The 27,590-nt window shown below is 35.3% G+C and overlaps 2 protein-coding genes across 15 annotated transcripts in view; both read left to right on the forward strand.

Annotated features, from left to right (window-relative positions):
- Positions 1–818: 818 nt before the first annotated feature.
- Positions 819–8,610, forward strand: LPA19 (photosystem II 11 kDa protein-like protein). Of its 3 annotated transcripts, XM_008799115.5 has the most exons (5): positions 819–834; positions 967–1,094; positions 2,806–2,964; positions 3,064–3,482; positions 8,214–8,610. In XM_008799115.5, exons 3-5 carry the CDS (start codon positions 2,841–2,843, stop codon positions 8,349–8,351), a joined length of 681 nt encoding a protein of 226 aa, XP_008797337.3. In that variant the 5' UTR covers positions 819–834; positions 967–1,094; positions 2,806–2,840; the 3' UTR covers positions 8,352–8,610. The 3 variants fall into 3 exon arrangements, with proteins under 3 accessions (XP_008797337.3, XP_008797338.3, XP_088577413.1); XM_008799116.6 differs by lacking the exon at positions 819–834 and having other exon boundaries at positions 909–1,094; positions 2,866–2,964; XM_088721287.1 differs by lacking the exons at positions 819–834; positions 967–1,094 and adding an exon at positions 1,101–2,778 and having other exon boundaries at positions 2,866–2,964.
- A 4,749-nt stretch (positions 8,611–13,359) lies between these two features.
- The window catches only part of LOC103712565 (5'-3' exoribonuclease 4-like), a 35,671-nt gene continuing 21,440 nt past the window's right edge, over positions 13,360–27,590 (forward strand). For 2 of the 12 annotated variants that reach the window (XR_015986838.1, XR_015986839.1), the window contains exons 1-11: positions 13,403–13,712; positions 16,276–16,378; positions 16,478–16,554; positions 16,646–16,837; positions 17,009–17,128; positions 17,216–17,296; positions 17,616–17,762; positions 17,904–18,068; positions 18,271–18,348; positions 21,698–21,784; positions 24,192–24,272. Coding sequence is in view for 9 of the 12 variants with exons in the window: in XM_088721293.1 (XP_088577419.1) it covers positions 13,506–13,712; positions 16,276–16,378; positions 16,478–16,554; positions 16,646–16,837; positions 17,009–17,128; positions 17,216–17,296; positions 17,616–17,762; positions 17,904–18,068; positions 18,271–18,348; positions 21,698–21,784; positions 24,192–24,272 (1,338 nt within the window). In the remaining 3 variants the exon portion in view is untranslated. Of the gene's footprint in view, positions 13,713–16,275; positions 16,379–16,469; positions 16,555–16,645; positions 16,838–16,952; positions 17,129–17,215; positions 17,297–17,615; positions 17,763–17,903; positions 18,069–18,270; positions 18,349–21,697; positions 21,785–24,191; positions 24,273–27,590 lie in introns of all 12 variants that reach the window. The other 10 variants (XM_088721297.1, XM_088721296.1, XM_039129443.2 and 7 more) reach the window with 10 other exon arrangements.

Below are 27,590 nucleotides of genomic sequence, written 5' to 3' on the forward strand. Positions count from 1 at the left end.
ATATATATACACACACACATATACATGTATACGTACGTATATATACATATATGTATACATGTACATATATATATATACATACATGTATCTATATACATATGTGTATATACATACATGTATCTATATACATATACATATATATATATATATATATATATATATATATATATATATATATATATATATATATATATATATATATGAGAGAGAGGGAGAGAGTATTAATTGGGAGGTTAAGAGGGTGAGTTAATGTGGGACCGTAAAAAGACATAAAATAACCCTTAAGAGTTGCAAAAAGTAAAGGTATTTTTGTCCAATGAAAAATGGGTAGATTGATAACCTATCATAACAGAGAGTAGGTTATCAATCCCCCTATATATATATATATATATATATATATATATATATATATATATATATATATATATATATATATATATATATATATATATATATATATATATATATATATATATATATATATATATATATATATATATATATATATATATATATATATATATATATATATATATATATATATGGGGACTCCGTCCTAGATCATTTGTCATTCATGTATAACTTGGTAAGGACCCATCATTATGTATTGCGAAACAAGTTGACCTCCTCCAATCACTGGGCATTCTACGTTCATGGATGACAGGTAAGATAGAATTAAAGTCTCTGGTTCTAGGTCAACCTTAAATTGGAGAGTGTTTAATTCAATCTATCTTCCTTTGCTACTTTTCTGAGGGGAACATGGATGAAAAAAAAAAAATCTTTCCTCAGATTTATTAGAGAATAAAGAACATATTTACAAAGAGGGAGGAGGAGGTAAGACAAATCTATCAACCCAACATGAATGAGAATCGTTAGCCATCAACATCAAGGAGCAAGAGAAATCATCAACAGTTGATCCAAAGCTCGATCTTTATATAAGACCTAGAAATTTCCCATCTTGTGTAGGACCGCCCCGTCCCACGTAATAACCGAAGAGATAAGGCCCTGGCGGACGACAGCCAAGCGACCCGCAAGAGAGGTTTCTTTAAGGAAGACACGCCAAAGCCAAAGATTTTACAACGAATAATATAGAGGTAGCCCTCTCAAATCTCATAGCCTCTTTTTCCTTCATAGTTTAACATGGAAGGTTGATGTAGTTTGCTGTATTTTTTTTCGTTAAATTGTTGGACTGATTTTCTGAAACATGAGGTGGAAATGATGTCAGTGTGGATTTGAACCATTAGCAGATATACCAGAATGCTAATTTTATTTGTTTGGATAGCATTTTCCGTGAACGTGGGATTTAAATTTGAAGATTCAATTACGTTGTAGTTAGTTTTTCAGATTATTGCACTGAGATTTACTGATTTTGCTACTTCAAGAACAGCAAAGATAATTTACTTTTTTTTGAGATTTTGCACAATTATTGTTTTTTAATCTGATGATTCTGAATGCCATTTCTCTTTTCTTAACATATTCTGGTTGGAGTTGCATGAACTTAGCTGCTGTTTGAACCTTAAGTTTACTTGGCTAAGAAATGCCAGATGAGTGCTTTGGTCCGTAAATTTTGCCTTCTTGTATGTGAAGTTGAAATTCCTATGATGCTACGAGGGATTTGCATGTAAGAGCAGAATCGTATAAGTATCGACGAACAGAAGTTTACATGGTTGGAAAGGAAAAGAAGAGGAAAAGAGTAGGAATCTAGTAAGGGAGAAGAACTTAATATGTTGTTTGGATTTTTTATTAATTAAATTATACTAGTGTGGAGGATATGCAAAAAAGGGACATGGAACCAGCATCTTCTGCTTAGGTTATTAAGGACTGGCTGCATATATGTAAAATAGGGCTTGAAATAATGTTGGATTTTGGCATGTGTTGGTTTGGTCAGATCGGTTATATTCTGCTTGATGATGAACTTACACAGCTTAATTGTAATCAAATTGAAATGCAAACTGGGCTATACCCCCAGTTGCACCCCTCCTCTACATGGAAAGAAGCTGAAGGATCTTGGGTACGGCAAAACTAAAAGCTCCTGTTGGTTTTCTTTTTAAATTTTAAAAGATGGTTTAAGGGTTCAAGCAAATTATTAAGATTCAAGAGGGGAGCAAGCCGGGAGCAAGTATCTATAAAGGACATAATGTCTTAGACTTTCTGTAATGGAGGGGTAATGTTTGTCCATAATGTGCGAATGAACCAATTCAATCATGGTAGTTTCAGAATAAAATCTTACATTCTCAACGAAATACTTGACTGGCAAAACAACCACTAAGATACTGGTTTGTTATGCCCGGTTCCATGATCATATAAACTTCCTTCAGAAGACGAAGTTATGAGTCCAATCTGGTGAACTTGTTGGCAAATAATTAAAAAAGAATAGATTCTGGTGATGCTCTAGTGTCGTAGAGTGACAATCATATGGTGTAAAGAGTGATGCATGATGGTTCGATCCAACTATTGAGACGAGTGGTCTTGCATATTAGGCCACTCGTGGCTCTTACTATTCCATAATCATAGTTCTCTGTTCTCTTAAATTGTTGTGTGTGCTCAGGCCTCACTCTCAGCTGCCTAATACCTAGATATGCTTTCATGCACCAATAAAAGATCGCTTCTTATGTATTCCATTTTATCCATTTTCTTGGTTTCTGATTTTTTTTTTTAATTTAACATTAAATTATATGCTTCCTTTCTTATGCTTTTTAGCTACTACATTCCTTTGAAACTCTGGCAGTATCCTTCTGATAAGAGGATCAACATTGTAATGGAATTTTTTATTATATGGTAAAAGCAATTCCTTTCTTTATGCAGTCATTGATCCAAGTGATTCTGATATATAAGAAGTGATGAGAAGTCCTTTTCTCTTGCCAGTTATACAGGAAAGAATGATTTCTTCTCTCTCTTTACTAGAAAATTGCTATTGTTGCTCTGCAAAACATATTAAAAAGAAGGCAAAACAGTTCTCTCCCTGTAAGTTTTGACTTCTGAGCACCACTCTTCTAGTTTATAGACCTATGTTTCAGCTTATTCATCCTTGTTTAATTGTACCTTTTTTATGCAACAGAGCAGATAAACTGCAAGTGAAGGGCTCTTCAATCAAGTCTTCCCATGAAAATTTGGTTAACAGAAGGCTTGCGATATTTTGTAGTGGTGCCTCTTTAGTTTCCAGTATAACGGTAAATTGTAACTTAACTGCATCACCTGCCAAGGCAGAAGAAAAGAACCCAGAAGATAAAGAGGCTGAGGGTGATGCTGGTGTTGTTGGAGCAATCAAGTCCTTTTTGGATCCCAATGAGAAAACAAAATCTGGAAAAGTACTGCCGAAGGCCTACTTAAAGGCTGTAAGGGAAGTGGTGAAGACACTTAGAGAGTCACTAGAGGAAAATACAAAGGATGTTGCCAAATTCAGGAGGAATGCTGATGCTGCAAAGGAGTCAATTAGAGAGTACTTAAGTGGTTGGAGGGGACAGCAAGCAGTTGTAGCGGAGGTACACATCCTGTTGACCTTAATTTTGCTTTTCCATAATTGGGGTACAAAGATGCCATATTACTGATAGATTATGCCCAAATTCACTCAGAGCTTGTTCTTACGCTAGGCATTTTAAGTTTAAACTCCGAAAATAATGGTCCAGCTCCTTTTGCACTGCCAGATAAATTAAACTGCACTATCTATCTCTTTTGGAAACTATTGATCTTTGGATTTGTTCCACAGAATCAGACAGAACATTGCAATGATCCCTAGTATGTTTCTTTGTTAATACTAAATATTAATGGTGTATATCAATACTCTTTCTCCTGATACCTTGTGTCTAAGCTGTTGCATATTACCAAAATAAACTTAGACTCTAGATTTAAACACTTGTCAATGATATTTGTCTCACTTGTAATTATCTGACTGTTAAAGTATATAATTATATACTTAATAGAAACTTACGTTCATACAAGATAATTATTGTTAGCAATTGCCAAGAGGATCTAGCCGAGCCTATCCGAGTTACTTGATTATGCCTTGATATAGAAGCCCAATCCTTAAGTTTCTGTTTAGCTATGTCATCTCATTCTGATGTGCTGGAACAACTGACCCTGCATGCTCACATCCCTTGTCATATATATATATATATATATATATATATATATATGGCCACCCTGGATTCATATTAGTAATGAACAGATTAATTGAACCCTACTGGCCATTTTTCAGCCTGGGATTTTGTGATTTCTTTCAGAACATTTGCGAACATTCTATGATCCAGTTGCTATCATGAGCCATGTGAAAATAAGGTACGAGCAGGTAATTAGACTTGCATTAGTCATGTTTAAGATAGAACTGATTAGTTGTTAAAGGCAGCTTAGGATGGTATGGGAAGAAGACATCATGGAGGCAATTTTGGAGTTGTAAGAGCCTAAGAGGCAATTTCATACTCTTATTGGCATGAAGAAACTTGTTAGAGTGGGAAATTGTTCATAGTTATTGGTGGGAGACTTTTTTTATTTTTTAAAGCAGCTCCTTGAAAGATTGGATAGATTAGTTTTAGAAGGTGATTCAGTTTGATATAGTCTTGCCGTAATTTTCAAAGTTTAAAATAGAAAATGCTTTTATTAAAGGAAATTTTTGGAGCTCTAAAGGAGGCAATATCAAACTTCTATTAGCGTGTGAAGAAACTTAATAGAGAGGGAAACTATTGCTCACAGTTATTTGTAGGAGAATTCTTCGATGACTCATGTTTCTGCATCAACCATGGCCTGGACAACAGATCAGCTGTCTCCTCTTGTTCTTCTTCTTCTTTTTATTATTTAACTGTTTCCTTCCTCTTTGGTTTTTATCACTTTGCCTTGCACTTCTCTGTTCTTATCATCTATTACTATTTTCCTTCCTGAAATGATAGCTTCATTATTGCTGATCATTTGTTTTAATATGTAGATGCGGTTAAGTCTTAACATTGTTATTGCCAACTAGTGAATTATAGAACTCATGATCTTCATATGTACTATTGGAATGTGCCTTTTCTCTACTACATTATGATGTTGTTGAACATTAGTATTATTCTCAGAGCCTAATATATTCAATAGGTTATGACCCCTCATCATGTTATTTCAGAATGTATGTTATTTGAGGGGATGATGAAAGAAGTATTGCTTAAAAAAAATCCCAGGAGAATATAATGTCAATATTTAATTAAAAATTTTGTTAATGTGAAATAACATCTTGTAACCAATCTGATATGAAATATTTTCAAGACTTTGCAACTAATGTGATTGATTTTTTTTTTGTTTTTCCCTTTTTTTTCTTTTTTTTTATTGGGATGGTAGATATCAGATACATATATTATTTCTAATTAATTTGTTAATATGTTGTTCTTGGTAATTAGGTCACCTGCAAGCTTTTTGCTTATTCAAGATTACCAATCAAAGAACCTTTTAAGCATTTTAGCCTAGCATTGCATTTAAGAAAGTATACATCTATCTCAGCAATCTGGCACCCTTATTATAGCGTAGAGGCTTCCATTGTCAATGTGGCTTGATGTATTATAGAAGAACTTTTTCCCCTTTCTTAAGCCTACTTGTCAGTCTATTCATTCCTTACAAATGTATTTTCTAAATTAAACCTGTCAGTACTTGGTCAGTTGCAAAATTTTTCCTATTTCAATTCAAATGTTTTTTCTTTTGGAGTAAACCCCCTGTAATCTTTGTTTCAATTTGCTACACTGAAAAGTCAACTGCATTCTTTTTTTTCTGAACTGGAACTGTTGTAATTTTTGGGACCCTGGAAGAATGAGAAAACATTCTAGATATCTGTGTATTCTATGCATCTTCTTGAGCTGATGAGTGCCTCTCTTCTCGGTTGCATAGGATCATTCATGTTCCTTATGTGGCTACCTTTTTTTTTTTCCCTCTCTTAATATATGCATCCTTTTATTAAATCTCACTCCACATGGATGGGAAATTTCTGTTAAATATGTTCATTCACTTCATATCTAAAATGTGCATTCGTATATATGTTGATGAAAAGAACATTCATATTTGATGTGATATATTCTGAGAGGAAGTAAATGTGAATGACATTCCTTATTGGTGAGTGTATGATATTCCTTTGATGTAGCATAATTGTGGAACTGAAAGATTTTCAAAAAAAAATATCGAAGATGAAATCTTTAATCACTTGATCATTGTTAGATATTGGAATTTTTCTTTTCTTCTCTCTCTCTCTGGGATGGATCGGTGTTTGACATTTGATTTATCACAAATAACTTCTCTTAGAGGTGGGCATTTCAAATCTATGGACATTGTCATCAATGCGATAGAGAATTAACCCAAGTAACTATGAGCACTGCAAATGTGCATTGATGGACGGCAAATCTAAAGGCGTAGAAATTTCATGGAGAATAGTGTTGTTCAGTAGAGTGAAGTTTGGTAGAAGCAGTATCATTTTTTTTTTTTTTGAATGGGAAGTGGTGGAAGTGAGGAACTTCTCCCAATTTATTATAAAAGTATTAAAAAAAATACAGTGATGTTTTAACATAAGTTATGCCACATTGAAAAGGTGTAAAGGGTTTATGAAGAATAGAAGAAGCTGAAGACTTCTGCTTATGAAAGATCCTGGAATTCCTTTCGTGCCAAATATGCCATATTAGAGCCATGAACAGTTGATCCCATCCTTTCCTTATGGTAGAAGCAGTATCTTGTAACTGAAAATTGCCTCAACAGCATCATATACATTATTTGCCATCAAATCTTTTCTGCTCAATATCAGTTAAGTTCTTTTCTCTTTTATCCTCTGCTATATATTTTAAGGAGATTTGTAGATCCTATGGTGCCCAACTCTGGGTAAGGTTATTTTAGGATCCTCAAAGCAAACTTTAGAATGAGCATCTCAGAATGCCCAACATAGTCTTGAGTATCTTCTTTTTTTATATTCCGTGTGTCAGCAGTCAGTATGTTCTATTTATTTTATTTCTTTTGAATGCAATAAGGATAATGCACTAGACACTGATGTTCTAGAGCTTGGAGTAGAGTTTCAGGCTTTCATATGAATCCATGGATGTGGAGATCTGGCATTTTATGAATTTGCTTTGGTACCTTCCTTTCTCCCCATAAACATCCATGCTTTTTGAATGGAGGGCTTAGAGTTAACTTCTTAACTGACCACAACCAGAGGTACTGGTGAAAGGTACGGATAAAGTAGTAAGTTCTTTAGAGCTAAGGGCTTGTTGGGATGCGTCCTTGTGTCATATTTTTCCCCTCCTTCCCATCCCCCGCAAAGTCGTTCATCTTGCGCCAATCCTCCTGGCTCTTCTCTGATCTTGTTGCTCCTGCCTGGCTCCAATGCAGAGCTTATTCCCTAAGGATCTGGAATGAAATCCGATGAGGAAAGGTGCAGCGCTGGTGGTGTAATTCCTGAATTTCTTAACTAGATAAAACTAGAAGAGGTGTTTCAAGGTCTTTTAGAAAGAGAAGGGAAGGAGGACTGAGAATCGGATGGACCTAGACTAGACCTTTGTGGGGCTGTAATGCACGGTTATATATTCTCTTCTTCATATTTCTGGATAACCAACTTCATCACATTGGAGAGATACCCAAGAGAGAAATCACATTTTGAGTTTTTTTGAGATTGGTTTCTATGAAGAGAATTCTCTATACTTTTCTCTATGTTTTGTCTTAACTCCATCGAGACTTCTTCTGGGATATTGGAGAGATCGCAGTGATTAAAATGTGGAAGTTGTTTGCCCATGGTGCTGGACTGTCAATTGGGAGCCTGAGAATGGTGGAAAATGAGGCTGGGTTCAGGAGGTTAATGGAGCTAGCTCAGCGAGACAGAAAGGAAGGAAACAAGAACAAGCAAAGATGGAGTAAGACATGCAGACTTGGAAGTATTGAATAGAGAAATCAGTAATCATTTCAATTGGTATAACTCCAAAAGTTCACTTTTGCCTCAAGTAAAATCAGAAGTCTCTAGATAACTGGAAAGTAATGAGAAAAAGTTGCCAAAGCAAATCCTGGCATTTTATAACGATGAAAGACTCCAACAACGAATGCCTTTTCTCAGCCGCATACTAAGTTTTCTTTTTGCAATTTTTTTGGTTGATTATCTCAAGTCATTTCATGTACTAAAAATAAATCATCTTACCCGTGTAACAAATGATTATCTTATAATGAACCAAGGCATTCCTTAAAATTTTTTGAGACTGCTCATTAACAAAATAATCTGGCATTTGTTTCAGGAGTCATATGCTGCTCTGGAGAAAGCAATAAGATCATTGGCCAATTTCTATTCAAAAGCAGGCCCCTTTGCTACGCCATCAGATGAGGTTAAAGCAAGCATTCTGAATGACTTAAAGACTGCAGAGGCCTCTCTGTAATAGCCATGGTCACTTGTAACCTTGCAATCTCTTATGTTATGGTGAGTTCATTTGATAGCTAATATGAAGCTGTATCTGTGAATGTCCTTTGTCTTTTTGGCCAAATGATGAGTCTAGGAATGGTTGCATCTTACTCAAACTCAAATTATGTCATGTCCATGATGTCTCACATACAACGTGATAAACAGAGGCTATGCAGACTCCAAATACCTAATCAAGTTGCAGCAGCTTTACCGTTTTGGTGTTGCAACGGATTTAAGACTTTTTCCCCTTTGTATGCTTTTCTAGATGCTGTCCTTATGGATCATTGTGGACAAAGGTTGTCTCTTTAGTGCGAAAGAAGGATTCACCTTCCTTTGCACGAATCCACCATTTGATCATGCAATGGTTGCTTTGAGTTTGGAGAGCTTTGAGATCTACATGGGATGTGGTCCAACGGTCGACGTTGCAAAATAAGATCAATCATTCTTTCGCACAACAGATATAACCGGAACCCGATCTTTGTTAGATTTATACAGAATACTGAAGTGAGAAAATGGATAATGTGAGAGGTTTTTCTTCTCTCATGCTGGTGCTCGGATAGGCTTAGGGTGTCTGGATGCCTTGATATATATCAAGCATGATATGCTCTTCAAACAAGAAAGGAACTAACGTTGCTCAGCCATTCATTCTTTTCTTGGTAGAGCTAAAACAGAAAATTTTTTTCGAGGATTCAAGGATCCTCGTGGTGAAGAGCTAAAACATCGCATGAATCCACTATGTTTATATCAGCTTGGAAAACGTTGTTTTATTATGGGGAAGTACGTTATAAGCATATAAATTTCTGCATGTCATTTTAATCAGTTGACAAGTGAAGAGGTAAACTATTATTGGAGCTTTGTTCACGTATACGGTCTTCTACGTACTAGCCAATTCAAAAACTATTATGTATGATCCTAAATCTTAAAAATCTTAGACCTCTAAAAATAAAGATATATTAAAAAAAAGGCACCTCATCGCAGGTCATCGACAGCAACTGAGCCAGCATTGATCAACCAGTATTCTGGCAGTCGGGTCATCAACCGGTGAGTGCCCACCGGCGACCATGAACAGACAATTGTTCGACAGCCATTGCTCGCAGTTGAAACGTTTCTCGTAATGGAGGAGAAGGAATATAGGACAGCAAGTCAGATTTCTTGTGTGTGTGATCTTGTTGTTAGGTTTGGCCTGGATCCAAACCCACATCAATGAAGGTTAGTTTTGTGGTAAAACACCAAAGATTGATTTGAGCTGCTGAAACCAAGGGATGTTTTGGACCGAGTTGGGCACAGGCCTAGCATAGTTGAAAGCCTGATAGAGGTTTTACTAATACTAATACTATTAATAATATAATACTAACATAGAAGATAAACATATTATATAAATTAATATCTATATCTATTGCTAAATTAATAATATTTTATATTATATTGTTACAATTATATAGTTCATAAAATTATAGCCTATATAATATTGTGTATGATGTACATTAGATTAGATTATTTATCTAGTATACAATTTGATGATCATTATTATGATATTATTATAATTTAGTATAATATTCATGTAATATTATGTTATTAATATTAATAATATTGATATTAAAGCTGATATATTGATTATGCACTTTCGCTATGGACATTCCCCTTCCTTACTTTTTTACTCTTCTACCTATTTAAGTACAACCGTTTAGAAATTTTTACTAATGAAATATAATAGCATTTTGATCAACAAGTTGATTGATGAAAGGAAAAAGCAAACTCTTAACTAAATATCTATTATCCACCTCAACCAAGCATTCAAATAAGTGTCTAGTTTTGAGGTAATAAGTTATTATGTCTTTTTAGCTAAGTGCGCCCATCTTGGGTTAAAGAACTCTTCTTATCTCTTTGTTTAGAGAGAAACAAAAATTGAAACCATGCATCTATTTTCTCACCTCCTATACTACACATGCTTAATGTTTGTTATGTTATTGTATATAAAGTAAAAAAATCCTGCTGAATTTTCAGCTATCTGAACTTTCTTGTTTAACTTACTAGAATTTTATCATAACTATCTATCTTACTCCTTATATGACCATTATTCTACCATATAATCCAAATTAAGAGTGGAAATCATTTATTAATTTCTGCATTATCTTCTATCGCCATTTGCATCATCCATGCCATATTTTAGCACAATGAAATGTATAGTACTTTTGTGCAGATTTTTTTCTTTCTAAAGAACTAGTATGCACATCTGATAGAAGCTTCAACTAGATGAATAAATGTGACTTGTACACCTAAAAAATAAAAATGCTCTTAGCACATCCTTAAAAAAGTAAAAACAAGATTCGTTCATGCAATTGATTGCAAAAAAATTGGTATCGCACCTTTTGTCTACGATATCAAATTATTTTTATAAATTCACTCATTTTGATTGAAAGTAAAACTTTAGGTTCAAATATTACTAGAATTCATTGACTAAATAGAAATGATAATAATAATAAGAAAAATAAAAGAGTGCATTCAATAATTCTTGTTCTTAACAGAATAGAGAAACTTCAACTATATAATCATGGGACCTGTTAACAAATATCCATAGGGTATTTATTAACAAGACTGTTCTCATTATTTTAAATGATGTATTCACTTTTTGTTGGAGGACAACTAGGTGCAAATCGGATCCGGCAACCAGTTTTCTACAGCAACTTTTAAACCTCAACCTATAAAAAAGTAGATTAATTTCTTTTTTTTTCTATTCCAAAGATGACCTCAATTAGATTACTGCATTAAAAATTTTAAATATTTTATGATACTACTAATTAGATTTTTCTTCTAAAAAGCTTAAAGTATGCTGGACCCATCCATAACTTCGGAATCAACAGGTAATAAAAAAAATTTGAATTTAGTAAGGAAAAATGAATTAATTAGTTAATCATTTTCATTTTTATTATTTTAAATTTATTTGTCGTTCCAACCCTAAATTGTTTGCATATATCTGCACGTGCATTATAACTAGTGCGAATAAAAACTTTCCTTATAACATTTATAGTTTTAAATTACTATATATCTCAATATAATAAATCTGAAGTATTGATATGTTGATATTCAAAAAGGAATAAGAACATGAGCAGGCTAGTGATTGAGACTCAGAGCTTGCAGGACACTATGAAGAGCAATTTTGGGAAAAATAATGAATGAGTAATACTAATACATTTAACTAGAGTTTGTAGCTAATAAAAAGTCAAAACAATCTCAACTATATGGTGTTTTTTTAGAAAAAAATAATTAGTGCAATACACAAAGTTTGTTGGTGATTAAAATGTAGAGATCTTAGGAAACTATGAAGAGCAATTTTTAGGAAAATAGTGGACGATTAATACTAGTTATTTATATAGAGTTTGTAGCTAATATGAATTCAATATGTTATTAGCAATTAGGGCAATGATATTAATAAATGCCCTTGGGTTATTTATTAACATTTTCCTAGATCATACTCTTCATATTTATATTATTGGAAGGTGCATCCTGCATTAAAATTAATTCTTCTGGAGAAAGATATGAACTAGTATTCTATCTAGCAAATTAGATCGTGACATAAGCTGAAAAAAAATCTAATCTAATGGTTGAAGATAAATATAAGGAGATAAATATAGACTGCCATTAAATTGATAGAAGAAGGTGATAAGTGGTGGTGAGTACTTTAAAAAAAGTTAAGCATATAAACTCTACCGCGTCCTTTCTTTCTTTCTCTCTTTCTTCCTCTCGATGATTACTCATTATTATTATTAATATTTTTATTTTGTGAGTAGTCGTTATCGATTAGATTAATTTGCTATACCTCCATACTTACAAGGGTCCGGGGTCTCCTTTCTTTAGAAGTCTTTTAGAAGGATAAGGATTAATAAGAGGAAAAGCATCAAAGAAGAGGAACTTAATTTGTTTCAAAGGATTGAATTAGCCAACTACTCCATGATATCCTTCGGTCCATCTTCAAGTAATTGCCTGCAAGAGATGCATGGATGTAGATTCTAGTGGACCTTTATTCCCAAGTGAAGCTTCTGTATCACTCTTGTTCTAAATTTCAAAGAACCATGCAACATCTATAACATGGTACAAATAGATGTATAAAGAAGGGGCACTCTCTTCTCTTTCTCAAACAAAAACAAATGAAACATAAATATTTGGACTTTTATTAAAAATTATCCTTTAGATTTAACTTCTGCTTGATTTTCTTGCTTCCAATCGATTCATATTTGTTTACCATGCTTATGTTTCATAACAAAAATCCTATACTATTATGTTTCTAATTAGTGTGATACTTTTGTTTAGAAGAGAATAAAAGTATTATCCTGTGCGATTAGATATGTGCAGGGTGAACCTATTTAATTTCATTTAGATATTATATAAGTATTTCAAATATTTTAGAATTATTATTGTATATGACCATCTCAAGAAACTTACCGTTGTCAATTTTTCATCATTAAGTTCAACACAATTAAAATTTTAATTATTTTTCTTTCAATATGTATATCAGAATGTATATTCATACCGATATATATAAATATCCTCCTAAATATCAAATTTGGCATGAATATCCTTTTAAAATTAATATTTGCATGTATACCTTCGTAAAATACTTGTTTTGCTATTCTACCCTTTTTTTAATCTTTATTTTTGCATATATATCCATGCCATCTAATGCTGTTAAAAAATTAACGATTTCAAGTTAAAATGACTAAAATATCTTTAATGGGTAGATGTACAAAAAGAAATATTTATAAGACGATCACGATGGAGGATAAAAAAATAATTTCAATTTTTTAATTTTTAATTAAAATAAATATAGTTTTTATTAATGATGTTAAAAAAATTGTTTATAAAAGCAGTATTTTTATGAGGTACATAAATAAATAATAATTCGAAGGGGTATTATTTAGAAAGATATTTATGCAAGAAAGACCTTAAATAACATATATTATCAGGTCATATTGGGCCGGGACTGGGTTATAAAAATGCGGCTCAGGAGTCAGATCCGGATTCATTAAAGATCTTCCCTCTCGCCTTCTCTTCTTACCAACCATTTCCTCTTCCCCAGCTCCTCTATCTATTTCAAGAAGAGCCATCGGAGAGAAAGGGAAAGAGAAGGGAAGCCATGGGAGTGCCGGCGTTCTATAGGTGGCTTGCGGACCGCTACCCTCTCGCGGTGGCGGACGTGATCGAGGAGGAGCCGGGAGTTGCCGCCGATGGCCTCCCCCTTGCGGTGGATCCCTCCAGACCTAACCCTAACGGCGTCGAATTCGACAATCTCTACCTAGACATGAACGGCATCATCCATCCCTGCTTCCACCCCGAAGGCCGGGTACGAACTTCCTCTCTTCGTGTTCCAATCGCTCTTTCTTGACCGATTTTTGCAAGATCGTGACTACGAATTTGAGGGTATCCATCAAGAAACGAATTTGAGTTGGGTATTGATGCTTTGTGTTCATTCGGCCGTTCTTTGATTGATGATAGATCAGGAAAAAATAAGAAATATGTTACAAGTGGTAAACCAGAGCGCCACATTACAACAAATTTACAACAAATTACGAAGTTTTCCTAAACCCGGTTGAAACCCAACGCCTTTACTGATTATGCTCCAAACTTGAGACGTTTTCAAGACTAACGTGGTGAGTATTAGATTTTTGGAATTTATAACTTTGTGTTCTTGGGGTTGTTCTTGTTCGACTATAGATAAAGAATCTCCTTCTCCTGTCTCCCGATCTCTTCTTGTTCGACTATAGATAAAGAATCTCCTTCTCCCGTCTCCCGTTCTCTTCTCCTTTACCGGTTTTGCTTCGGATGTGAGAACTTTTGCCAGACTAAGGCCGAGAGTAGATTTTTTTTTTCCTGTTTTTTTGTTTTGCTCTTTGGGTTGGTCGATAGATAGAATTCTAGCAGATGAGGGTTCTTGATTTTCATCTATTTCAATTTTCGTTTCCTGTGTCGTTGACTACCCATATATTGGTCGGCGATCAACTTCAAGCGCGCATCGAAATTGTTAAGTTTATTTTCTTGACCCAGACCCAATCGGCCGGTCTAGATAACTTGGTCAGATTGAGCCGAATTGGGTCAGGTCATGGGCTGTCTCAACCAATTTCCAGATCTACATACGGTACAGGGAACAAAGACTTATAAAATTGACCCCAAAAAAAAAGCACAAGAAACTTGACAAATGTTTGTTATTTGGGAACAATGCAGCCAAGTGCATAGATTTGGAATTCAGAAAAAAAAAGCACAAGAAACTTGACAAATGTTTGGAAATGATTTGATATAAATCAAAAAGTATTGATATGTCTAGATATTTATTCATATAGAAACAAGAGTTGGAGTAATAAGAACAATATAAGGTAGCGATAACACTACTATTAACAACAATAGTTACTACCATTAGTTTGCAGCCTATGAGTGTTTCTTGAATACAGCATGTGTATTCGTAATTAAGTTGCAAAATTTGCGAATCAGTGAATGATTCTTGAATAATTTATAATTGTCTCATCAAACTTCAGTTAAGGAACAAAATTCATCAATAATTTAATACATTTTCATTAATTTGAAAAAGAATTATTACCTGTAAGCTGATGATTGCAGTTATCAACTGAATCTATAGCAGAAATTCTGTAGATATGGTCAACTTTTATGGGCCAAACCCAATTTTTGGAACTAATTCAGTCAGGCTAAGTGATTCTGATCTATGCCTACATGTCACCTTGCTTTCAACTTAACATTTCATATTTAGTTCGTTCCAATTGTCAAGCTGTGTTATCGTGTCTGGCTCCAATATGTTGGATACATATCCAAAACGGATATGCATCAGATACTTGGATACTTATCTTTTTTTTCCCCTTGCTTTTATGGATAGGTGGATAATTTGAGTATTTCTGTCATGAGTTCAACACACCATAATAATGTTGGAAGTGACCTGTTTCATTTTTGGAGATTGATCAAGAATGAGGATATTAAGATAACTTTGCAAAATATCCTTTTCTTGTACCTCTGGGCAAATTAGGAAGTTTGAAAGACACATATAGTGAAAGACCTTAACCTCTAATATCTTCTAATATTTTCTTCTATACAGTATTAAAAAAAATAAATATATAGTTTATTTTTTTTTCATATCCTGTATCCCCCTTTTTTTGTGTTGTTGAATCAGACACATGTACATGTGTCCAACTATATGATTGTTGTGCTTGTCCTACTCACAATGCTATATATGCCATTTAAATATTTTCTGTTTAACTTTCTTAGTCAGTATTTTCTTATCGATTTTATTTATTAAAGTAACTATTATTAGCATGCTCTAAACAAGTTATGGGGGAATTGAAAAGAGATTAGAAATTTATGAGAGCAAATACTTGTTCAAAACCAAAGAGCATCTGCTGTGCCTAAACTCCACTCTCATTATATGTGTTTTGGCATGGATACACAAGAATGATTTGTGTACCTTACCGACATAAAAAACATGATTGTTGATAATCATTTTATGTTCTTGACTTGAGCCTCACATCTTCTACAGGCATCATGGAATACTTTTTATCGATTGAATTGCTTATCGAAAAGGTTTCCAGTACTATACATGTATGTATACATTGGAGAATATGAGTATTTGTCAAGAAACTATGGTCAATATGCTTGGAATCTTGAATGTAATAAACTGTGTCAATGCTATCAGTCTTTTTCTTACCTTTTTTTCTTTTTGTGACCCTTTAGTTCATTTCATTTCATAGTTTGATATGCTATTTTGACTGGGTTTCATCTAACAACCATCCTCCACCATTTTGATTTGGGTTCTGGACTCGTAATAGTGATATGCAAACCTTTCAAAGCGAGTTATACTAAAGTTAATATCAGTGTTTGAACAATGATGGTTGTTCTTTTTGATGCAGCCTTCACCTGCCACTTATGATGATGTATTTAGGTCTATATTTGCCTACATTGACCATCTATTTGGGCTAATTCGCCCAAGAAAGCTGCTGTACATGGCAATAGGTGAGCTGTTCTGATTTTATGACATGCCAACATTTGAATTAAGTTGTTTTATATTTTGAATGAACTGGCTTAACATACTAACTTTTTTTAGGTTTGCAGATGGTGTTGCTCCCAGGGCTAAAATGAATCAACAGCGCTCTCGGCGTTTTAGAGCTGCAAAAGATGCAGCTGAGGCAGTAAGCATATGCATATCATTTTCCAGGTTATTATAATAGTAGATATTATATCATCTATTTGTTCAAGTACCTATATTTCAACATTTCTCAGGCTGCTGAAGAGGAAAGATTGAGAAAAGAGTTTGAGGCTGAACGAAGGAATTTGTCTGCCCAGGGAAAGCCTGAAACATCTGACTCAAATGTTATCACTCCAGGGACTCAGTTTATGGCTGTGCTCTCAGTTGTGCTTCAGTATTATATAAAATTAAGACTGAACCGGACTTCTGGCTGGCAATATATTAAGGTCTGCATATGATCGGTATCAAGTATATGATGTCTGCGTTAGGATCCTATTGGTTCCTTACTCAGCTGTGTAATCATTGCTTGTTTTACTTCCTTAAAATTGCTTTGGTTTTCAGGATACTTCTCTCTCTAAATGTATTCATGGAGCATTGCATTGGATAATTATTTGAAGGTTATACTCTCTGATGCGAATGTTCCTGGTGAGGGAGAACACAAAATCATGTCCTACATCCGGTTACAGCGTAATCTGCCTGGTTATGATCCAAACACACGCCATTGTCTATATGGATTGGTGAGTTTGTAACTTTTAACTCTTAGTTATTTAATTTTTGGACTCTATTCTTTATAAAGTTCTATATTCTGTTCTCTTGATGCCTAGTGGATCTGTTATGTGCAGGATGCAGATCTGATTATGCTGTCTTTGGCTACTCATGAGGTTCACTTCTCAATTTTAAGAGAGGTTTCTAGATTTCTTTCCCTCATGTTTATGCCTACAGTTACACTCTTTAGGTATTCATGTCTGGTTCATTTATACTAAGAGGAAAAAAAAGTTTCCACGCGTTATGACTGTAAACATCGGATACATCATACACGCCAGAAGCTTGATGCAGATGGGCATTTGTTTGTTCATTTGAGCATATGTGGTGCTCTGTTCATGGATCTCAGAGTCCAGCTGTATTTTATTAATGTTGCAGTATGAATTTACTTCTGGTTTGTACCTGCAACTGTTGCTTATAAGTTAAGGTTTTGTCTGAAGAACTCTTAAACTGAACATGCAGGTGATCTTGATGCCTGGACAACAGGAGAAATGCTTTCTCTGTGGTAAAATTGGGCATTTTGCAGCTGATTGTAGAGGTGATGCTGATAAACAAATTTCTGAGTTGCAGGCTATGAATGACACCCCAATTCACAAAAAGAAATATCAGGTTCAGTTCAGAATCTACAAATGGTTTTTTGATATGTTATCTTAGACACTGCATGTTCCTTCTCTTGCTCTTTTATGTAGTTTAATATCAACATTTATTGGATACGTTATATGCCTATCCTTAATCATTTGTTCTCTGCAGTTCCTTAATATCTGGGTTTTGCGAGAGTACTTGGAGAATGACCTGCAAATTCCTGATTCTCCTTTTGAGATAAACTTTGAGCGGCTTGTGGATGATTTTGTCTTTCTATGTTTCTTTGTGGGAAATGATTTTCTCCCACATATGCCTACTTTGGAAATCCGTGAGGTTTGTGGTAGGCCTAATTTCAAATTTTAGTCTATATGTTAACAACATTCAAGCATTAGAAGCCGGGTTTCATTTCAAATCATCAGCATCTTTTTTTTCGTTTTCAATTTTGGGTACTTAAAAAGGTGTTCGAATGATCTACAATTTAGACTTTTTTCAGTCGTTTTGTGTACTTGTGCTAAAAGTGCTTTTTATTTTTCAGGGTGCAATTCATCTGCTAATGTTTGTTTATAGAAGAGAGTTTAGAGCTATGGGTGGATATCTCACACATGCAGGGGAGGTAATTATATTATACTTAGATTTTGTTGAGCTAAATGCTAGAAGTTTTTAGTTGCTGTAGCAAGGGAGGATTGTATCTGGTGTGTGAAGAATGATTTTCTTAAGATGCTGCACCATTGTAGATGCATTCTTTTTCTTTTCTTGAGCATTTGTTTTCTTCTTTGTATATTTAGATTATCAGTAGATATCTTAGTTGATGTGGAACATATTCGAGTATTACATTGGAATTCTTGCAATTCTTTGACTTGATTAAATCAATACCTCCACAAGTTCAACATATTGATGATCAGGGGCATAGTCTGGGTATCATAAAACCATATCTAGAAGAACCAACCCATTGATCCAAATGGTGCCAAGTTGCCTCTTCACCTGCCAAATGTTCTAACTAATTGCTAATTGTAAAACTAGTAGCGTTCTTAACTGTTGATAACCTCTATACTGCTTGACAGTATTGGGCCTGTCTTTTGCCATCCTCCACACTGAATGAAGGGTTGCTATGAGGTTTAGACTTTGTTTTTTGACCTGGCTTAAGTTAAGGGGGCCCATGATTGCCACCCGTGCTTCTTGTGTCTTGTTGGACGCTCTACTTTTTCATGTCATGCTCCAGGGAGGTTTTCTGATGTGGGTTTTTGTCTTTCTAGTTCAAGGCATGCCTTTTCTGGTGGGCTCCTCATAGAGGTAACCTACGAAAGAAAAAGAGAATGAATGAGAAACATTTTATGGGTTGGTACCTATTCTAGACTAATATAAATAATTAGATGATGATATGCACCAGGTTGGGGTTTCGGGGAAGGAAATGGGCAAAGATATCAACTCTCCTTGCTCCAAATTAAACACCCCCCCCCCCCCCCCCCCCCCTCCTAAGGTATTTGACGACAATAATTTTCTATGCTGAAAGAAGATGAGATGGGTGCAGACTAAACAATCAAAATTAAATGAGATGAAATAAGAGGAATTGAGACGAGAGAGCAAAAGATGGAAAACTTCAATGTCGATGAAAACCACCCGAGGTCTTCTAGAAGGGATAATCAACACCAAGTTCAACTTCTTTATCATAGCGCAAAGGAATGAGAATGGTGGACGAAGGAGGATGGTAGGTGGTGAGAAGGTGTATGGATAAAAGGTGGGTGTTCATGAATGGAGCATGGACGGGAAGAGAGGTTTTGGGTGGAGAAAAATGTTAGGTGACACTAAGGTAGTTTTCCTACTTATAGATGAGAATTAATGGGCTTAAAGTGGAAGAAGAGAGCAACATAGATAAGTATGGACATGAGAAAATGGTATGTGGAGCCAGCTCAAAATGGATTTTTAATTTGTTACCATGCATTTGATGTATGAAAGGAAAAAAATTCTAATTCTTTGTGCAACTATATGCAGTTATTCAAACAAACACACTTAAAAAATACATCAGTTCACATATTTCGAATTTTCATTTTCTTTGTAAAGAGGAAAGTTTCATACTAACACACAAAAGTGATGCATTAATACATACAGAAAATATGCACTGATTTAAAAGATTTTGTATTTTTGTATGAAAGGAAATATTTTGATCCTACATAGCAAAATGTGCGTTAATTCAGACACACAAGAATTATGCATTGATTTAAAAGATTGAAATTCTAAAGTTTGGGAAAGCAAGGAATTTTCCAAATGAACACACGGTGATGAGCGTTAACATGAACTGATGAATGACAGTTATGCACCTACTCAGATTTTGACTTTTTTGTTAAATTTTAAAATGGAAACATCTGAATTAATGCATTATAAATGTGTGCCTATTTGAATAGAAGCATAAAAATCTTCACTGACTTGAAAATAAGGATTTTCACAAAAAATGATAATACTAGTTTAAAATGGCCATTCCAAATAATGATCATCCTTCTAGACAAGGTTGCAAAAGTAAAAAGCACCCTTAAGGTGACAAGACCCCCATATTGCCTGTGGCACTATGCACCAAAAAGGCTCTTTTTTTGAAGAAAACACGGTGCTAGTTGGTGAAAACTCAATACTTTTATTAAAAATAAATAATATTTGTATCTAAGACAATACAAGCGTCATAAGATTAATTTTTCAGGTCCAAACATCCTAAATCATGATCATCACAACTTTCAGAACACCAAAGCAAAATACCACTCCTTGTAGCATGTTTTTAAACAAAATTCAGCAAAAACAAACCACTGGACATCCTAAATATCTTCAAAGTTCAAACATGACGGCAGAATACTGCTTCCTGAAATATATTTCATGTTTCTTTAACAACACTAACACAAAAGAGTAAAGCAGTAAACATTCTAGAATACACCTTTATTTGTAAGGGTTGCAGTAAACCAAAATCAACATCAATATGAAGCTAACAGATCTCTAAAAAAGGGACAAGAAGAATAGTGCTAGACACAGGAGAGGCGCTCATTCAAATGCCCTGCCTCACCTTGTGCCTGGAGTGCCTTTGACAACACTGCTTATAGACACCCAGATATTTTTGCAGTGGCCAAAATGGGTGTCTACAGAGGTTATCATGTTAAGTTTGAGAAATGAAAGTTAAAAAAATTACATGTTTAAAGTTCTGAGGTAAAAAGGGCTAGTAATAATGAGTTTATCTGTGAATGCTAAGTAAATAACATGAAACTTGAAGGAAGTTGAGTATCCTTACATTCTTATCATTTGAAGAATGAACATGATAGCTGAGGAAACTATTTTCCTTTCTCTGTTTTTATGTTCTTTTCTTTGCTGTTTCCATATGATTTTTAAAATTCACTTTTTTTTCGGTTTAGTCATATGAGCAATTCTTAGGCTGAATATATGTCCTTTTTCAGTGAGCAATAATATTTTGTTTGGAGGCCTGTATACTTGTCCTCATGCTATTCATTGTTTTTGCTGTCTATGTTACCCAGACCTTTGGACTCAGTCCAACATACCAGTGCCCGACAGTTAACAAGGACATTGATATGACACTTGGATGTGGCTCCATAAGAGGAAATTGTTAGATGCTGAAAGGATCTAACTCTTAGACATGCATCCACACACCCGCAACTGACATATTAACCCAAGTCATTCTGAGTACAGTTAACTACGTCTACCGTATGATTCTATTTTTTCCAGACGTTGTGAATCATGTGGTTGATAACTGAAAGAAGCAACAGTATATTCTCTCTACATTGGAAAAACATTTTGTTGTCCTTGTATTGAGTACTGACATGTTAATTCAATTTTGATGTGTTCCTTCTAATGTCATTTTTCTTTAATACTTCTTATTCTTAGCTTGGTATCTGCAGACAGTAAGATGATCAAAGTGACTTGGCTTCTGCTTTAATGTCCTTTTTTTTAAACACAAGATGTTTCTATGTGTTTAGGTTTCATTGGACCGAGTTGAACATTTTATCCAGTCAGTAGCAGTTTATGAAGAGCAAATTTTTAAGAAGCGCACTCGTATTCAACAGGTGATTGACCATCCCTATGCTAGTCTTGTATGGCTTTGTTCTCGTCAGGTTATACATATAATAGTGGTTACTATTTCTTAAACAAGTAGCAACAACGCATTAGAATCTATGTGTAACTGATAAAATCTCTTAAATTATTGATAATTTGATATGAATACAAGGAGCAATAGCTATAGTGGCGAAAGATGACTATGAGTAATGCAGTGGAGATATAGGTTAAAATTCCTGGCAAATTGTTTGAGTGCAACATTTAGGAGTCTGAATAAGATGTGGAATCTGATGAAAGATTGTATTAGCAATGTAGCTGGAGAATTTTTTCGAGACTCAAGACATATATAGTTCTGGTTGATTTCTGCTATAAGAGTAGCAGCAATAAGGTTAGCAGCAATCTAGGATTACCAATCGGTCTGCCTTAGCTTGGGAAATTTTACTAAAATATTTTATTAGACATGACGATTTTCATGCTGTCAAACTTATTAAGGCTGTAAAGGTCAAGAAAAAATTGTATGATATTGCTGTCTTGGTTATTTTTAGGATCATTTCATTCAGGAAAGAATGGTCAAATTTAGCAAAGTAAGTCAAAGAATATGAAGATCGTGAAGGTTAAATAAGGCTTCATAAACTTTCATCCCTCAAAAGGTTGTTAGAATGAAACCAGAGATCAATTTTCAGTGTCAAAATATTGCCATTTCACTTACATGATCATCAGTTTCTGATCACGCTTCTACTTCAGCAAGGATTCTCCATGGGCATCAAATTTTGGGTTTAATAGTTTTTTTAATAGTTTATGGATTTGTTTTTTGTAGTTATAAGGATAAAGTAGTAATTTGTTGATTTAGGAATAACTTGTGAGTTAATCGTAGATTGACTCAGCAGACTTTTTAAGGGCTTCAATTTTGTGTTTCTGTTTGACTGGTTTAGAGAATTATCGGAGCTGTCCTCCTGTCCAGTTTTATGGTTGGTAGCATGGCGCAGCAGATGACACACCTTGCCATGTTGAACGAAAATAGTCAAATGACCATTGTAAGGAGCAAAGGCAAGCTGGAAATAAATGCAAGGGTCAAAATGTAACAGATCCATTGTACCCTTCCAGTATAATGTTTACCCAACTTTTGGGTCCCTGAAAATTGAAGCACCTAAATGGCATATATATAGTACTTCATTAATTTTGTTGATTAGTGTTGATTCTCTTTCTCCTCAAGATTGGAATTTTTTATTCTCTCCACATTTTGAAGTATTGAAAGCGCTACACTGTTGAGCAATTTTTCTCAATTTTGACGCCAAAGTAGGACATCAATTGTGAGCAATCAATGATTTAAATATTGAGGTACATATTTGTTCTAGTTACGGGCCAATATTAACTGCACTGAATTCTAAAGATTCTGTTTTTCCAAGTTCTTATCACCTTCCTCCTTTTTCTTCATCATCAGTGTGGATCCATTGGATTTCAATCTCATCAAATTGGGAATAAATCTTTTCAGTTTTATTTTTGTTTTTTTTATAGTTTCTTTCAAGTATAAGAACTTGTCATTCTTACGAGCCCCTTTTGTACCAGACTACATCTACATAAACTTCACTTTCAATATCTACCATTTTAAAACAAAATTCTTTTATTGGTTCTATGGAACTTGCCTTTCCATTACTAAAATTATTTGTAAATTTGGTACACATGCTCCCAAAACAACAATAGTTTGGGCTGCATATATGCATCATTTTAGTGGGGATTGAAGCCTATGTGATATGGGCATAGCAGTATTCTTAGGTATATAACGCATTACCAATTTTTTGGCGGCACTAGTTAATATTGGATGATTGTACTGGGCTAGCTACTCTGTTAATTTAGCATGAATCAGAATTATTACATCGATTTTTTGACCTTTTTTTTGAGTTGTTTTCCTGATCTAGGGTATCATGTTGTTCAAATGCCAATACATGTTCTCTACAAAAATAGAATGCCAATATATATTCCTAGTTCTATTCAACTTGTGTATTCCTTCATTTTTAGGCTATATGAAATTATGCCCTTGCATGGTTCGCATGATTTAGTTGCTTTCAAAGTCTACTCTTTAATTTCTCTTTACAAAATCCAGGAAGATAAAATTCCAATCGAAGTTGATGGAGATCAATTTAAGATTCATTTCTTTATGAATTTACTAAAAGATCCCAGTTAAATGTATAATATCTGACCTTATTTTTTTTTTTACTTTTGTGGTTCTTTTTGGTTATCTCTTGTGTAAATTCTTTTCATGTTGATATTTGGATCGGATCAAATAAAATTCCTCTGTGTATTCATGCTTTCAGAAACTTACCTCTTATCATCATATTTCGGCATAGTTATAGTATTCTAACTGACTCGTTGAAATTTATTTTCGTTTCTTATTATCACATTCGGATTAATGGCTCTCAGGCAATTAAAAATAATGAAGAGCAGAAGCTTAAGTTGAAGGGAGAGAATCCTGAGGATCCTCTATTTGCATCTCCAGACAAGGTATCTCTTTTTGTGATCGTTGTGAAGGTGGTGAGAAATATCTGTGAAAACAATAGTTGAACTGTTTGCTTCTGAAACTAGTTTAGTTTGTATGATCTGTTTTTTTTATTTTAATGAAACTGAAGAAATGCTATATGCAATATTCAGTTTGCAGTACTGGAATTGATTAGAGATCTGCAGCATTTTCTTAGTAGTAAGGTTAATTTTTTCGAATCTTTTGCAACAAATGTTATGCATCCAAATGACCGTGGATGTTCACTGCTGTAAGCTTTGATATTCCAGACAAAAGGCACCAGAATAAACCATATTGATCAAGAAATGTGGAACCGTTCCAAACCATCCGGTTTGGAGTGTACTGAGTTGTGCCGACGGCGGACCGGTATGGTTCCGGCTTTCAAAACGGTAAACCGGTGGGTGGGGGAGAGGGAGAAGGAAAGAGAGGAAAAGAGAGAGAGAGAAGGAGGAGGAAGGGAGAGGGAGGGAGGGCTGTCGGAGGCCTCTAGAGGCCCCCTGAAGGACCGAAGCAGGGGCTCCGCCCTTTGGACCCCTGTTTTGTTCGAAATAGGAGTCCGTTCGGGCTCTTTTTTATTTTTAAAATTTTTAAGTAAAGTCGCTGCCAACTTTACTTAAAATTTGGGCCTCTTTTTTTATTTTGAAAATTTTAAGTGAGGTTGGCACCGGCTTCACTTAAAATTTTCAAAATAAAAAAGGGCCCCGATGGACCTTTGTTTCGAACAAAATAGGGGTCTGGAGGGCGGAGCCCCTGCTCCAGCCCTCCAGCGCCCCTCTCTCTCTTTTCCTCTCTCCTGTTCTTCCTCGCTCCCTTGCCCTCTGATGTGTTGGTATGGGCCTGGCATGGAACAACACCAAGAGCGGCCCAATGTATTTGGGGGCCTAAGGCTATTTTGTCTTTGAGGCCTTCTCTGTAGTGGGCCGGCCTAAGGCGAACTCACAGGGAGGCCTTTTTTCTTTCTTTTTTTTTTTTTGAGGCCTTTCTTGCGGTGGGTCTTCTTTGGGTCGGGGCCTTAGGTGACCGCCTAAGTCGCCAAAGGATTAGGCCGACCCTGAACAGCACGGGGGCATACCGAACCGTGCACGGCCGACCTTGATATTGATGAAATAAAATGTTAATTATAATCTAGTTACTTGGCTCTCACATACCTAAAAATTAGTTGCAGTCTTTCTAGTTTGCTAGTGGCATATGATCCATTCTATCATTTTTTTGTTCTATCATTTCCTACCCAAGTGAAGATTTGTGATGTCCTAAAAAATCAATCAGTTCACGGCTCTGCTGTATGAACACCTGGCTGGGCAGGTGCAGCTGAATTTCTTTTATTCAGCATGCTGTTATTTGATCCATTGTTAGAATGAAATGAGTTTAAAATGTGAATGTATGATAATTTCATTTAAGAATTGCAGTTTACATTGTTGGTTTTTAATTCATTTCTGAAGTAAAACCTGCTATTTATTATCTTCTGAAAAGCAGGTCTGAACACATCCTGCTTCTGCCTCAGATGCATTGGCATGTTGTGTCTTTGTTTCTTCAGTCTTTCTTTGTTGTCTGGAAATGTATGCTACAGATTTTAACTAATTCATTGCCATGTCTGGCCTGCTTTTTCTCCCGCCTGTGTGATAATTGCCATTGGACCTGAGCAAAACCTGCTTGGCCTGCCTGGCCCGGCTCAGCATGCTTTTTTTTTTTCAGGCTGGAGCTAAGGTTTTAGGCCTGACGGGGGCCTGCCCAAGTCTAAAAATTTAGGTCCAATTTGAAATCAGGCTTGGTATTTTTTAAGCTGGCCCAAACCTAATTATATATATATTGTATATAATATATAATCAAAATTTAGAAGAAGGAAAGGGGGATCAGGAGAACTTTAAACCCTCAGCCTACCTTTCTTTCTCCCCATGTCTCTTCTACTTGCTGCCACTGCTTGTCAGTCCATCGGCTCCACCCGGCCTTCTCTCTCTCTCTCCCCCCTCCCTCCCTCCCCACACACACCCAACAGGTTGCTTCCCTCTTCTCCTTCTCTTTCTCTCTCTACACCTCAACTAGCTGGCCATCGCCTCCCTCCTCTCTCTCAACACCATTCTCTGCAGCTACCACCTCCACCACCTCTTCCTCCCTCTCTCTCTCTCTCCCTGTGCACCTCCCCTTGCTGACCTCCTCCCTCCCTCCCTACCTCTTTCTCTCTCTCGTCCGCGCCTCCCTCCAGCCATGCACCACTAGTAGACCTTCCTAGCTCGCCCTAACCTTCCCCCAACTGATCAGATCAGGTTCGACTCTTTAATTCTTTTGGCCGGGATTGGGCCTAGGAAGATTTTACTGATATAAGACCAAGAGCCAGCTCAAATTGGGCCCGGCATATGCTCAGGTCTAATTGGCATTATCCATGTGTAGAATCACGTTAGTTATATCTTGCCCGTTGGTTAATTATATCTTGTCCATTAGCTAACCTTGTTGCTACAAATTGCTTACCCATTTCTTTGCTACGTAACTTCCCATTTTTATTTACCTTGCCAACTGAATGTTTTTCTAGCCTCCCCAACTTGATTATCTGTGTTACGATGTAACCCTTCACTAGGTGATATGAAGCGTTGCTACTTATCTCAGCTTCCTTCAAAGGCTGGATCACATTTTTCACAGCATTGGTCAAAACTGTTCTGTCATTTATGACATAATTTTCTAGCCCTTCTCATGCCAATTCAGCTTATTTGCATATGAAACTTTTCACTGTCATGGCAGTGTTGCTCTGCCCCCCCCTTCTCTCTCTCGCTTGCGCGCTTGCTTGCTTATCTTATTGGCACATCCTAGTGATCATAAGCTCCCAATGGTAATGATGCTTTCTTGAAAGGCATCTCAGCCCCTCATTGGTTTTGAGCACTTTCATCTGATTAACTATCCTACTACACTAACAACCATAGTACTTGTGGTGGTGCATCTGCTGCTTAGTCCTTCCCGCCTCCAAAGATGCTTTGGGATATCTTTGAAATCATGATCCCACATCCACTTCCTAGGTATCTTCTTCCTAATAAATTTCTTTGAGAGCTTTGCTGATGTTCTCTGGCTCAGAAATACGTTCCATGTTATGTAACAAAGCTCATTGGTTTGCTAATACACCTTTGAGATCCTTCTATCTCTTTTGTTAAATGAATGGTGTATTATCCACCATGAGTTTAGAGAGAACCAGAAGATGTTTGAATAGTGGCCTATGTTTTCTTTTTCTAAATACTTCTGATATTGCTAAATCTTTTGTCTTTTGTACTCTATTGTTTTATAGATTTGCTCACACATGATTTAGGTCATGCAATTTTGTGAAT

Source organism: Phoenix dactylifera, chromosome 5, assembly GCF_051530095.1.
Source record: "Phoenix dactylifera cultivar Ajwa chromosome 5, Ajwa_hap1_PhDact_Kaust_v1.1, whole genome shotgun sequence".
NCBI lineage: Eukaryota > Viridiplantae > Streptophyta > Magnoliopsida > Arecales > Arecaceae > Phoenix > Phoenix dactylifera.

Bases quoted from the DNA above. Each gene is read 5' to 3' on its own strand.
- LPA19 (XM_008799115.5), top strand. From the start codon at position 2,841: ATGAGAAGTCCTTTTCTCTTGCCAGTTATACAGGAAAGAATGATTTCT. The intron at 2,965-3,063 runs GTAAGTTTTGAC...GCAACAGAGCAG, and splicing joins GGCAAAACAGTTCTCTCCCT to ATAAACTGCAAGTGAAGGGC. The intron at 3,483-8,213 runs GTACACATCCTG...CATTTGTTTCAG, and splicing joins AGCAAGCAGTTGTAGCGGAG to GAGTCATATGCTGCTCTGGA.